Consider the following 12,138-nt stretch of genomic DNA (forward strand, 5'->3'; position numbering starts at 1 on the left):
AGTAGAATTGAGTCTAGATCTTGGGTCATTGGATTCCTATTCCATTTCACTTTCTACCATATTCCTTAGTGTTGTCATTATTTTAATTTCTTTTCCCTTTTTGTCTTCCTCATCTCCTATGCAGTTAGATTTTTTTTTTGCCACACCACACGACTTGCAGGATCTCAGTTCCCCAACCAGGGATTGAACCCGGGCGCTCAGCAGTCAGAGTGCAGAGTCCTAACCACTGGACCACCAGGGAATTCCAATGCAGTTAGATATTGATGTATGTCAAACACTGATATCTGATAGTTTTGTTTCTCTTTGGAAAATTTTATTTTATTTTTGGTTTCTATACTTAACCATCCTGATCTAGGTGCTCATCACAATACTTTTGGTTATTAGCTACCTCTGACTGTACTCATTACTTCCCTGTTAGCTCTCTCTGCCTATGGTTCTTTGTAGTTTATTCTATTCACTGCTATTAGATAGATTGGAATTCTTTTTAAAATGTTTGCATCATGTTATTTTCCTTTTAAGGACTTCAATGGCTCCCTGTTTGTTGTATATGTGATCAAAATTCTCAGTCCAGCATTCAAAGGATCTTCTCAAGTGATCATGGCTTTCCTATTTGGTCATTTATATATTCTCCATATCTGATCAGATGTTGTAAACTTATCTTCCAGCCTTATACCCCTTGCCTAGTCCAGCTTTTGAACTGGTTATGTTATTTGTCTTTCACATTGAGAACTTTCAAATGCTCTTTTCTTTCTGTTGTCAATGTTGAATAATGTTTTCTCCAGATATGAATGTTTTAGTTGTGCTTGTCTTTGTTACAGACAAAAGCAATGCTATGTATGAATGCACTTGTGGGTTTGGAAAATGTTAATTTAAAAATGAATCAGAAGTTGACGGATGTAAGAAAACATAAAAGACAATCTCCTTGGTGCTGGAATTTGCTAGAGTATGTGCAATAAAATGAGGTGATTTCTAGGATTGGAAGGGATGTAAGAATTGTGGTGCTGAAGCTTAGGTCATAGCATATAGGAGAAAAAATTAATTATTTCCCACTTTATCTTTAAGGGCAAGATTTAGCTCCAACTTTGGCATTGGACCTAGGTTGAATGAAGGAGGCTAAGAGAAAGATTTACTTAAGAGATTATAGGTATAGGTCCCAGAGAAGAATCAGTAACCACCTCGGTGATGTTAGGAGACAGCTAAATAGTCTAACTTGACCTGAACCCAAATAATGAAAGACATAGTTTTCTTAGTGTATTGGGGTTGAGAAATGTACTTAAATGTTCAGAGCCAGTACCTGTATAATTTGCAACTTGACATTTTTCATGTTAAAGTAAAATAGTTAAATATTTTAAGCAGCTGTAATGTAACAGGCTATGTGTTAGACTCTGTTTTCAAAGAGGAAAAGAATAATTTTGGCCTCAGAACCAATTGTGTATGTTGGGGGTTGGGGGGAGGCAAAGTTATGTATGAACAAATACGTGAATATGTGAATATACATACAAAGTGCAAGGTAATTTAAATCAGGAAGAAATAAACTATGCTTTGAGAAAATCAAAGGGGAGAAGTATGGATACTTTGTGTGATTTGAATGAACTGCCACTACAAAAAGTCATGTAATCAAGAAGAAATGTCTGTTTCTCCTTCAGTCACCTGTAGATGGCTTTACAGTGAGTTCTTTTGGTGTAGCACTTTAGTAAATTTCTCTGACATCCATGGCTGTATCCTCACCAGAGTTTCCAGATCTCAATCCTGTTGGGAGTGGCCTGTTTACAGATTTATTCCTTTTTTGTTGCTCTGCAACAGCCCTTTAAGTAGTGACTGCTCCCTGTATCTAATGTCTCTTTACCCCTTAGTACTTAATTGCCTGTTGTAATTAATAATGCTTTATATTAAATTTTCCCTGTTCAAATTACCATGTGGTTTCTTCTAATTATACCTTGACTGATATGTAAGGTTTATAAGTAGTAGTACATTTCTCATCAGGTTGTTCTGAGGATTAAATGGGATAATGCATAGTATTGCCAAGTGTTTAGAATACTGTCTGCCATTAAGTACTTAGTATTTGTTGGTGATGTTAATACTGTTATTATTATCATCATCACTGTCACTGCCACCAGCTAGGAGTAACATTTCTACTTTTTGTTCACAGGATGTTTCGTCTTAACTCTCTTTCTGCATTGGCAGAGCTGGCAGTGGGCTCTCGATGGTACCATGGAGCATCACAGCCCACCCAGATCAGGCGACGGCTGATGATGGTGGCTTTTCTTGGAGCATCTGCAGTAACTGCAAGTACTGGTCTCTTGTGGAAGAGGTGAGTGTTATCTGAGCATCCTGTTCCTGCATGTACTTTTATTCTTCCAGTTGTCTCCGTTATCTAAAAGGGATTGATTTCTGGCTTGACTTTGTATCGAAATTTCTTTGCTAAATCATTTGGCATTGATAATATTTGTCTATGAAATAAGATGTTTCAGGGAATTAGGCTATCATGTCAAAGCAACAAATAGGAAATATTCTGCTTCAAGGTCTGTCTGTCTTTTATAGGGTGAAAAAGAAGTTGGGAGGGGCATAATAAGCAAAGAGTCCATGGCTTTTTATTGGCTGAGTCCTTGTCAGGAAAGAAGAGGTGTCTTCTTCCTGTTGGGCTCTGCTATCATCACAGAGTGTGAGAGCTCCCGCTGACTGTAATTGAGGCTTCTGTTTATTAATTTTTTACATTTCCCCCTTTTGACCAAGATCTTTCTCTGAAAGCATTGCTGATCAAGAATCAGGTTTTCTACTATCAGTGAGTTTTCATATTTCAGTGCCAGGGAGGAACTTTCCTGGGTCTAATGTCTCATGTTGGAGAGGAAGTGCATAGATGGGAAAACTGTTGAGGTCACATTTGAGTAACAAGGAGGTGTAAGAGGGAGAACTCTCATGCACGTTTTATCTGAAGTTCACTGTTACCAAGATCATAGACATTGGAAATCATCTGAAACATTGTCATCATTAAAGGTTTCGGCAACACATTTCCAACAGGCCTTGTTCAGATATCTTGGGATAGCTGTCTCATCAGAAGTTCTCTCCTTCAATTTCAGGAAATCTTTGGTTTCAGGTCACCAGATGATGTGCAGGTCCAGTCAGGGTTTGGCGCTTTCTTTAGGTTTCTGACGTGAATCTAATAGTCTCTTCCTTGGAGTTTGGCAGCACAAAGGTTGGTTAGCAGTACCCGATAGAGGCCTCTCCAGCAAGCTCGAAGAGAGTTCTTCTGGAGGTGTCTTTTCCAATAGACAGAATCTCCAGGTGCAAGGTGTGATGCTTAAGGTCTTCATCTCCGAACAGTGCACTGTGAAAAGATTGCTTTACCAAAGCATGATTATTTTTAATAGAAGCAATTAGGTCTTTGGAATATTGGAGTATCTCTTCTTTTATCAGTTGTGGGTCAGAAGAAGGAGACAAGTGCATTGGGCATCCTATGACTGTTTCAAAGGGTGAGAGTTTATGAGTTCCAAAAGGGGTGGATCTGAGATTTAGAAGGACCAGTGACAATGCTTTGGTCAAGGTATTTGGAGGGCCTCTACAAATTTTGCCAATAGAGTCTTAGTAATGCCTTTAGTCCTTTTCATTAAACCAGAGGGTGGTAAGCACAGTGAAGGTCTTGTAAAACCAGCCTAAATTACATGTTAAGGTTCAGTCACTAAATAGTGTAGGAATTTGAAGGAATAGAGTCATTACCTTGGCTGAGTAAGTAGGGAAAATCTTTATAGAATAGATTATCAGTTTCAATCTCTAGTTAGCGAAGGAGCCTTTACTGAACATTCAGTTTTTTTCTTGCTGTTCATAATAGAATGAACATGGGAAGCCCATCAGATGATTTGTCTTCATGTAGAATTTTCTTTCAAGTGCAAGTTTTTATCTAAATACCTGTTTGTGATTCTTTTGGTCTCACATTTCTTCTTTCAGTGCATTTTTTGTTGTTGTTGTGGTAAAAAATATGTATAACATAAAATTCACCATCCTGCAGTATAATCTTTAAAAATTGTGAATGACTGTATTGTATACCTGTAACTTACTGTACATCAACTATACTTCAGTTTTATACAGTAGGTTCTTATTAGTTATCTATTTTATATGTAGTAGTGTGTATATGTCAGTCCCAGTCTCCCAATTTATGCCTTTCCCCACTTTCCCCCTTGGTAACCATAAGTTTGTTTTCTACATCTGTGACTCAATTTCTGTTTTGTAAATAGGTTCATTTGTACCCTTTTTTTTAGATTCCACATATAAGCGATATCATATGATATTTGTCTTTGTCTGACTGACTTCACTCAGTATGACAATCTGTAGGTCCATCCTTGTTGCTGCAAATGGCATTATTTCATTCTTTTTCATGGCGGAGTAATACTTCATTGTATATATGTACCACATCTTGTTTATCCATGCCTCTGTCGATGGACATTTAGGTTGCTTCCGTGTCTTGGCTATTGTAAACAGTGCTGCAGTGAACTTTGGGGTGCATGTATCCTTTCGAATTATGGTTTTCTCCAGATATATGCCCAGGAGTGGGATTGCTGGATCATATGGTAGCTCTATTTTTAGTTTTTTAAGGAATCTCCATACTGTTCTCCATAGTGACTGTACCAATTTACATTCCCACCAACAGTGTAGGAGGGTTCCCTTTCCTCCACACCTTCTCCAGTATTTATTTTTTGTAGGTTTTTTGATGATGGCCATTCTGACCGGTGTGAGGTGATACTTCATTGTAGATTTGGGTACCTCATTGTAGTTTTGATATGCATTTCTCTAATAATTAGTGATGTTGAACATCTTTTCATGTGCCTGTTGCCCATCTGGATGTTTTCTTTGGAGAAATGTCTCTTTAGATCTTCTGCCCATTTTTTGCTTGAGCTGTTTTTTTTTTTTTTTAAAGAGATACTTTTTTTTTTTTTCTCCCCACCATGTGGCATGTGGGATCTCAGTTCCTTGACCGGGGATCGAACCCGTGCCTGCCCCCTGTGATGGAAGCACAGAGTCTTAACCACTGGACCTCCAGGAAGTCCCGGGTTGTTTGTTTTTATGTTTTGGAGATTAATCCCGTGTCAGTCGCTTCGTTTGCAAATTCTGTGTTGATTGATAGAAATTTAGGTTTCTCCCATATCTTGGCTATTGTGAATAATACTGCACTGAACATGAGAGTGTATATATCTCTTTGAGATCCTGACTTCAGTTCCTTGTGATGTGTAACCAGAAGTGGGATTGCTTAATCATATTCTAGTTAGAAAACTAACATATTCTATGGCTAGTTTTTTGAGTATCCTCCATACTGTTTTCCATAGTGGCTGTATCAATTTACTTTCCCACCTACAGTGTACCAGGCATCCCTTTTCTCCACATGCTTGCCTACACTTGTTATCTTTTGGGTTTTTGTTTTGTTATTTGTTTGTTTGTTTTTGAGCAAAGCCATCCTACCAGGTGTGAGGTGATATCTCGTGGTGGTTTTGATTTGCATTTCCCTGATGATTATTGATGTTGAGCACCTTTAATCAGGTTATTTATTTTGTTGCTATTGTGTTGTAAGAGTTCCTTTTATACATTTTAAATATTAACCCTTTATTAAATATATGGTTTGCAAATATTTTCTTCCATTGTGTAGATGGTCTTTTCATTTTGTTGATTATTGCTCTGCTGAAGGTTTTTAGTGTCATGTAATCCTGCCTGTTTTTGATTTGTTGCCTGTGCTTTTGGTGTTATATCCTTTATATTTAAGGCTGAATATTATTCTGTTATACAGATATACCATATTCCCTTTATCCATTTATCTATCAGTATACATTTGGGTTGCTTCCATGTTTTAGCTATTGTGAATAATGCTGCTATTAACATGAGTGTGCAAAAATCTCTGAATGACCCTGCTTTCAGTTCTTTTGGCTATATAACCGGAAGTGGGATTGCTGGATCATATGTTAGTTTTACTTTTAATTTTTTGAGGAACCTGTTCATGTCAAACTTTTCACGAATTTCATTGCTGTTGCTCCTGCTTAGCTTTATCTGAAAATCTTTATTTGTTTAATATGATGGACCTTCTTGATTGATAGTTGTTTTTTTTTTTTAATATCCAGGGCCCTTGCACAATCCCCACCATCTGTAAACAACCTAAAGAGTGAACTTGGTGATAAAGGGAAGAGTAAAGATGAAGGGGAAGATTGTAACCACGAAAAAAAGGCTTCAGGTATTTGTCTTGAGCCTTATCCAGAAGAGAAAAAGAAGAAACGTTCTGGATTCAGAGACAGAAAAGTATGGAACACAGTCTTATAAATTATTAGAACTATAGTTAATTCTATTTTAGAATAATGCTGTTGAGTCTTTTATCATATATTTCAGATGGCTTATATTCACTTTGAAGTTATTCACCTCTTTGCTATTTTCCATCATGTTCTAAGGCAAAGGTACTCTTTGAATGTGAAGTTAATTGGGATAGTGAAAAGGACCTAGGATTGGTAATCAGGATTAACATGTATTTTCTTTGTTCTTTCAATTCAACCACCTAAGGTGATTATTGCTTTTTAGATCTTTCTGATTCTGAATGTTTTCATATATGTGAAGTTGAGTCTGTGATATACTGATTTGTCATGATGCCAAATTGTAAAGGCAGAATAAAATCTCTTTGGAAATATACAAATATTTCCAAAAAATCAACTAATTTTGAGGACAGCATAAATTCAACGTAATTCCAGCATTTTATATCTTTCACACAATATGCTGTTATACAGTTTTACCTGAGAAAAGTTTAGCTCCTCTGTAATAATGCCTATGATATTGGGCATTTGAATTCAGCAGACCAGTGATGAAAAGTCAAAAGGTTGAATTTCTTAGACATTTTGCATGTTAGCATTGAAATTCAGGGAATTACCTTTACTTACTAAAATATAGCTAATCAGTGCAACAAGATAATTTGAGTTACTTTGTGTGTGTTGGGGGGGCTGTATAACTGCAAGCAAGAAAAATTTGGATCTTCTGTTTATTTGGATGAAGCTGTTAAATATGTCTTCTCATTTCCCAAATCCACTTCTGATTAAACTGAATTTGAACAAAAGTTATGTATCACAACTTAATTATCTATCATGCCATTTTTTCCAAAATGATACATTTATTTAATCTTTTGCCCTGAATGAATTTGAGGAAAGTTCAAATTTATCTTGCACAATCAGCTTCACTTATAGTCAAACTTTACATTTTACAGTGTTGGGCAAAAATGACCCAAGTAAATGTTTATTTTTGAATCTTCCATTTTCTGCTCCCGCTTTCTGCTTAGCAGATGACTATATCTTATGCTTCACAGAAAAAATGAAAGCTATCAGTGTAATTTACTTAATTAGTAGTAATAAAACCTTTCTAATCTATATCTGAAATAGTTTTTATTTCTTTCACTAAAGTCTCAGTGAATGGGTAACCATTCCATGTGTCATTTTGTCTCCCCGAGAACCTATTTAAAAACGTACTTTTTCTATCCCGTTTTTTTTTAAATTTTTTATTTATTTATTTTTGGCTGCGTTGGATCTTCATTGCTGTGCGCAGACTTTCTCTAGTTGTGGCAAGTGGGGGCTACTCTTCGTTGCGGTGCGCGGGCTTCTCACTGGGGTGACTTCTCTTGTTGCAGAGCATGGGCTCTAGGCGTGCAGGCTTCAGTAGTCGTGGCACGTGGGCTGAGTAGTCGTGGCTCGCGGGCTCTAGAGCATAGGTTCACGGGTTGTGGCACATGGGCTTAGTTGCTCCACGGTATGTGAGATCTTAGCAGACCAGGGCTAGAACCTATGTCCCTTGCATTGGCAGGCAGATTGTTAACCACTGCGCCACCAGGGAAGCCATATCCCGTTTTTAAGAATTTTGTTTAATTAAGAAAAAAAATTTTTTTGGGCCACACCTTGTGGCACGTGGAATTTCCCTGACCAGGGATTGAACCCACACGCCTGCAGTGGAAGCGCTGAGTCTTAACCACTGGACAACTAGGGAAGCCCCCAACTTCATTTTTTTGCATGTGGATATCCAATTTTCCCAACATCATTTGTTGAAAAGGCTGTCCTTTCTCCATTGAACGGTTGTGGCACCCTTGTCAAAATCATTTGATGATGTGTCTGAGGGTTTATTTCTGGGCTTTCTTTTCTATTTGTCTGCTCTATATGATTGTCTTTGTGCCAGTACCACATTTTTCTTATGACTGTAATAAGTTTTGAAATCAGGAAGTTGGAGTCCTCCAAATTTGTTCTTCTTTTTCAAAATTATTTTGGGTCTTTGGAGTCCCTTGAGATTGCATGATGGACACATAGGTTGTTACCGTACCTTGGCAATTGTGAACAGTGCTGCAATTAACATGGAGTACAGATATCTCTTTGAGATGCTGATTTCATTTCCTTTGGATATATACCCAGAAGCTGGATTATTGGGTCATATGGTTCTATTTTTTTTTTAATTTATAAATTTATTTATTTTATTTATTTTTGGCTGTGTTGGGTCTTCATCGCGGTGCGTGGGCTTCTCATTGCGGTGGCTTCTCTTGTTGCAGAGCACGGGCTCTAGGTGTGCGGGCTTCAGTATTTGTGGCTCACGGGCTCTAGAGCACAGGCTCAGTAGTTGTGGCACATGGGCTTAGTTGCTCTGCAGAATGTGGAATCTTCTTGGACCAGGGCTCGAACCCATGTCTCCTGCATTGGCAGGTGGATTCTCAACCACTGCGCCACCAGGGAAGCCTGGTAGTTCTATTTTTAATTTCTTGAGGAACCTCTGTACTGTTTTCCATAGTGACTGAATCAATTTATGTTCCCACCAACAGTGCAAAAGTGTTCCCTTTTCTCCATACCCTCACCAACACTTGTTATCTCTTATCTTTTTTAAAAAAAATTTATTTTATATTGGAGTATAGTTGATTAACAATGTTGTGTTACTTTTAGGTGTACAGCGAAGTGATTCAGTTATACATATACAAGTATCTACGCTTTTTCAAATTCTTTTCCCATTTAGGTTAGTACAGAATATTGAGAAGAGTTCCCTGTGCTATACAGTAGGTCCCTGTTGGTTATCTATTTTAAATATAGCAGTGTGTACATGTCAATTCCAAACTCCCAGTGTCTCCCTCCCCCCAACCCTTCCCTGCTGGTAACCGTAAGTTTGTTCTCTAAGTCTATGAGTCTGTTTTGTAAATAAGTTCATTTGTGTCATTTTTTTTAGATTCCACATATAAGCGATATCAATGATATTTGTCTTTCTCTGTCTGACTTACTTCACTTAGTATGATAATCTCCATGTCCATCCATGTTGCTGCCAGTGGCGTTATTTCATTCTTTTTCATGGCTGAGTAATATTCCCTTGTGTATATGTGCCACATCTTCTTTATCCATTCATCTGTCGACGGACATTTAGGTTGTTTTCATGTCTTGGCTATTGTTAACAGTGCTGCAGTGAACATTGGGGTGCATGTATTCTTTCAAACCATGGTTTTCTCCAGATATATGCCCAGGAGTGGGATTACTGGATCATATGGTAGCTCTATTTTTAGTTTTTTAAGGAACTTCCATACTGTTCTCCATAGTGGCTGTACTAATTTATATTCCCACCAACAGTGTAGTAGGGTTCACTTTTCTCCACACCCTCTCCAGCACTTATTGTTTGTGGACTTTTTGATGATGGCCATTCTGACTGGTATGAGGTCCTCATTGTAGTTTTGATTTGCGGTTCTCTGATAATTAGTGACATTGAGCATCTTTTCATGTGCTTTTTGGCCATCTGTATGTCTTCTTTGGAGAAATGTCTATTTAGATCTTCCACCCATTTTTCGATTTTTTTTTTCCCCGTGCCATGCGGCTTGCAGGATCTTAGTTCCCCGATCAGGGATTGAACCTGTGCCCTTGGCAGTGAAAGTGTGGAGTCATGACCACTGGACCACCAGGGAGTTCCCTGTTTGTTTTCTTGACAGAGCTGAATGAACTCTTTGTATATTTTGGAGATTAATCTCCGATTGGTCACTTTGTTTGCAAATATTTTCTTCCATTCTGTGGGTTTTCTTTTTGTTTTGTTTATGGTTTTGTTTGTTGTGCAGAAGCTTTTAAGTTTAACTAGGTCCCATTTGTTTATTTTTGTTTTTATTACTCTAGGAGGTGGATCCAAAAAGATATTGCTGCAATTTATGTCAAAGAGTGTTCTGCCTATGTTTTCCTCTAAGAGTTTTATAGTGTCCAGTGTTACATTTAGCTCTTTAATCCATTTTAAGTTTATTTTCGTGTGTGGTGTTAGAGAATGTTTTAATGTCATTCTTTTACATGTAGCTGTCCAGTTTTCCCAGCACCACTTATTGAAGAGACTGTTTTTTCTCCATTGTATATTCTTGCCTCCTTTGTCATAGATTAATTGACCATAGGTGCGTGGGTTTATTTCTGGGTTTTCTATCCTGTTCCATTGATCTAATTTCTGTTTTTGTGCCAGTACCACACTGTTTTGAGTACTGTAGCTTTGTAGTATAGCCTGAAGTCAGGGAGCCTGATTCCTCCAGCTCTGTCTTTTGTGTCTCCACACAGACACAGGTCTTTTGTATCTCCATATAAATGTAAAAATTTTTTGTACTAGTTCTGTGAAAAATGCCATTGGTGATTTGATAGGGATTGCATTGAATCTGTACATTGCCTTGGGTAGTATAGGCATTTTGACAATATTGATTCTTCCAATCCAAAATCTTTCTTAATGTAGGCATTTATTGCTATGAATTTCCTTTTAGAATTGCTTTTGTTGCATCCCATGTTTTGATATTTTGTGTTTCCACTTTCATTCCTCTTAAGATACTTTCTGATTTCTGTTTTCATTTCTTCCTTGACCCATTGGTTTTTCAGGAATGTGTTGTTTAATCTGCACATATTTTTGAATTTTCTAGTTTTCTTCTTTTTGTAGTTGAACTTTAGCTGCATACCATTATGGTCAAAAAAGATACTTGATATGATTTCAGTCTTAAATTTATAAAGCCTTGTTTTGTGACCTAACATGTGATCCCTGCTGGAGAGGGTCCCATGTGCACTTGAGAATAATGTGTGTTCTGGTGCTTTTGAATGGAATTTTCTGTAAATGTCTTTGAGTTCATCTGGTCTAATATGTAGTTCAAGTCCAATGTTTCCTCATTTATTTTATATTCAGATGATCAGTTGTTCAAAATGGGGTATCAAAGTTCCCTTCTATTATTATATTGCTGTCTTTTTCTCCCTTTAGTTCTATTAATATTTGCTTTATAAATTTAGGATCTCTCATGTTGGGTATAAAACTGTTTACAAATGTTTTATCCTCCTTATGAATTGATCTTATATAGTTATATTGTTCTGTTTTTTGTCTCTTGTTACAGTCTTTGGCTTAAAGTTTATTTTTCCTGATACAAATTTAGCTACCCCTGATTTCTGTTGGCTGTGTTTTCATGGAATATCTTTTTCCATTATTTCCCTCCAGTCTGGGTGTGTCCTTAAAGCTGATGTGAGTCTCTTGTAGGCAGCATATAGTTGGATGTTTTTTTTATTCATTTAGCCACTCTGTGTCTTTGATTTTAGAGTTTAGTCCATTTACATTTAAGGTAATTGTTGATGAATATGCACTTATGATTGCTATTTTGTTATTTGTTTTCTTGGTGTTTTATAATTCCTCTGTCCTTTTATTCCTCTGTTATTCTCTTCCTTGGTGATTTGATGATTTTTTGCAATGATATGCTTAGATTTCTTTTCGTCTTTTGTGTTTCCAGTATAGGCTTTTGCTTTGTGTGTACCATGGGGTTTACATAAAACACCTTATATTTGTAACAGTGTATTTTAAGCTGATAACTTCCAACATATACAAAAACTCTATATACTCCCCCCATATTTTATGTTTTTCATATCACAATTTATATTTTTTATATTGTATGTCCATTTTAAAATTATTGTAATTATTTTAATACCTTTTCCTTTTACCTTTCATATTAGAGTTAGAAGTGATTTACCCACTACTATTAAAAATTAGAGCATTCTGAATATATTTACCTTTACCAGTGAGTTTTATATCTTGACATGTTTTCCTGTTAATAATTATTACATTTTTGTTTCTGCTTGAGGAATTAATTAGCTCTTTAACATTTCTTGTAAGATTGGTCTAGTGCTGATG

The 12,138-nt window shown here is 36.7% G+C and overlaps 1 protein-coding gene and 1 non-coding gene across 3 annotated transcripts in view; one reads left to right on the top strand and one right to left on the bottom strand.

Annotated features, from left to right (window-relative positions):
* MICU1 (mitochondrial calcium uptake 1) overlaps positions 1-12,138 on the top strand; it is a 200,081-nt gene that overhangs the window by 33,881 nt on the left and 154,062 nt on the right. For both annotated transcript variants that reach the window (XM_027129935.1, XM_027129934.1), the window contains exons 2-3: positions 2,150-2,311; positions 6,099-6,273. In XM_027129935.1, coding sequence (XP_026985736.1) covers positions 2,151-2,311; positions 6,099-6,273 — 336 coding nt within the window. In that variant the 5' untranslated portion in view covers position 2,150. The remainder of the gene's footprint in view (positions 1-2,149; positions 2,312-6,098; positions 6,274-12,138) is intronic.
* Positions 169-241, bottom strand: TRNAQ-CUG (transfer RNA glutamine (anticodon CUG)). The gene has a single exon. It is a non-coding gene; the product is annotated as a tRNA-Gln (tRNA).

The sequence above is a fragment of the Aethalodelphis obliquidens genome, unplaced genomic scaffold, assembly GCF_003676395.1.
Source record: "Aethalodelphis obliquidens isolate GAN/ISIS:26980383/991018 unplaced genomic scaffold, ASM367639v1 scaffold37, whole genome shotgun sequence".
In the NCBI taxonomy this organism is placed as follows: Eukaryota; Metazoa; Chordata; class Mammalia; order Artiodactyla; family Delphinidae; genus Aethalodelphis; species Aethalodelphis obliquidens.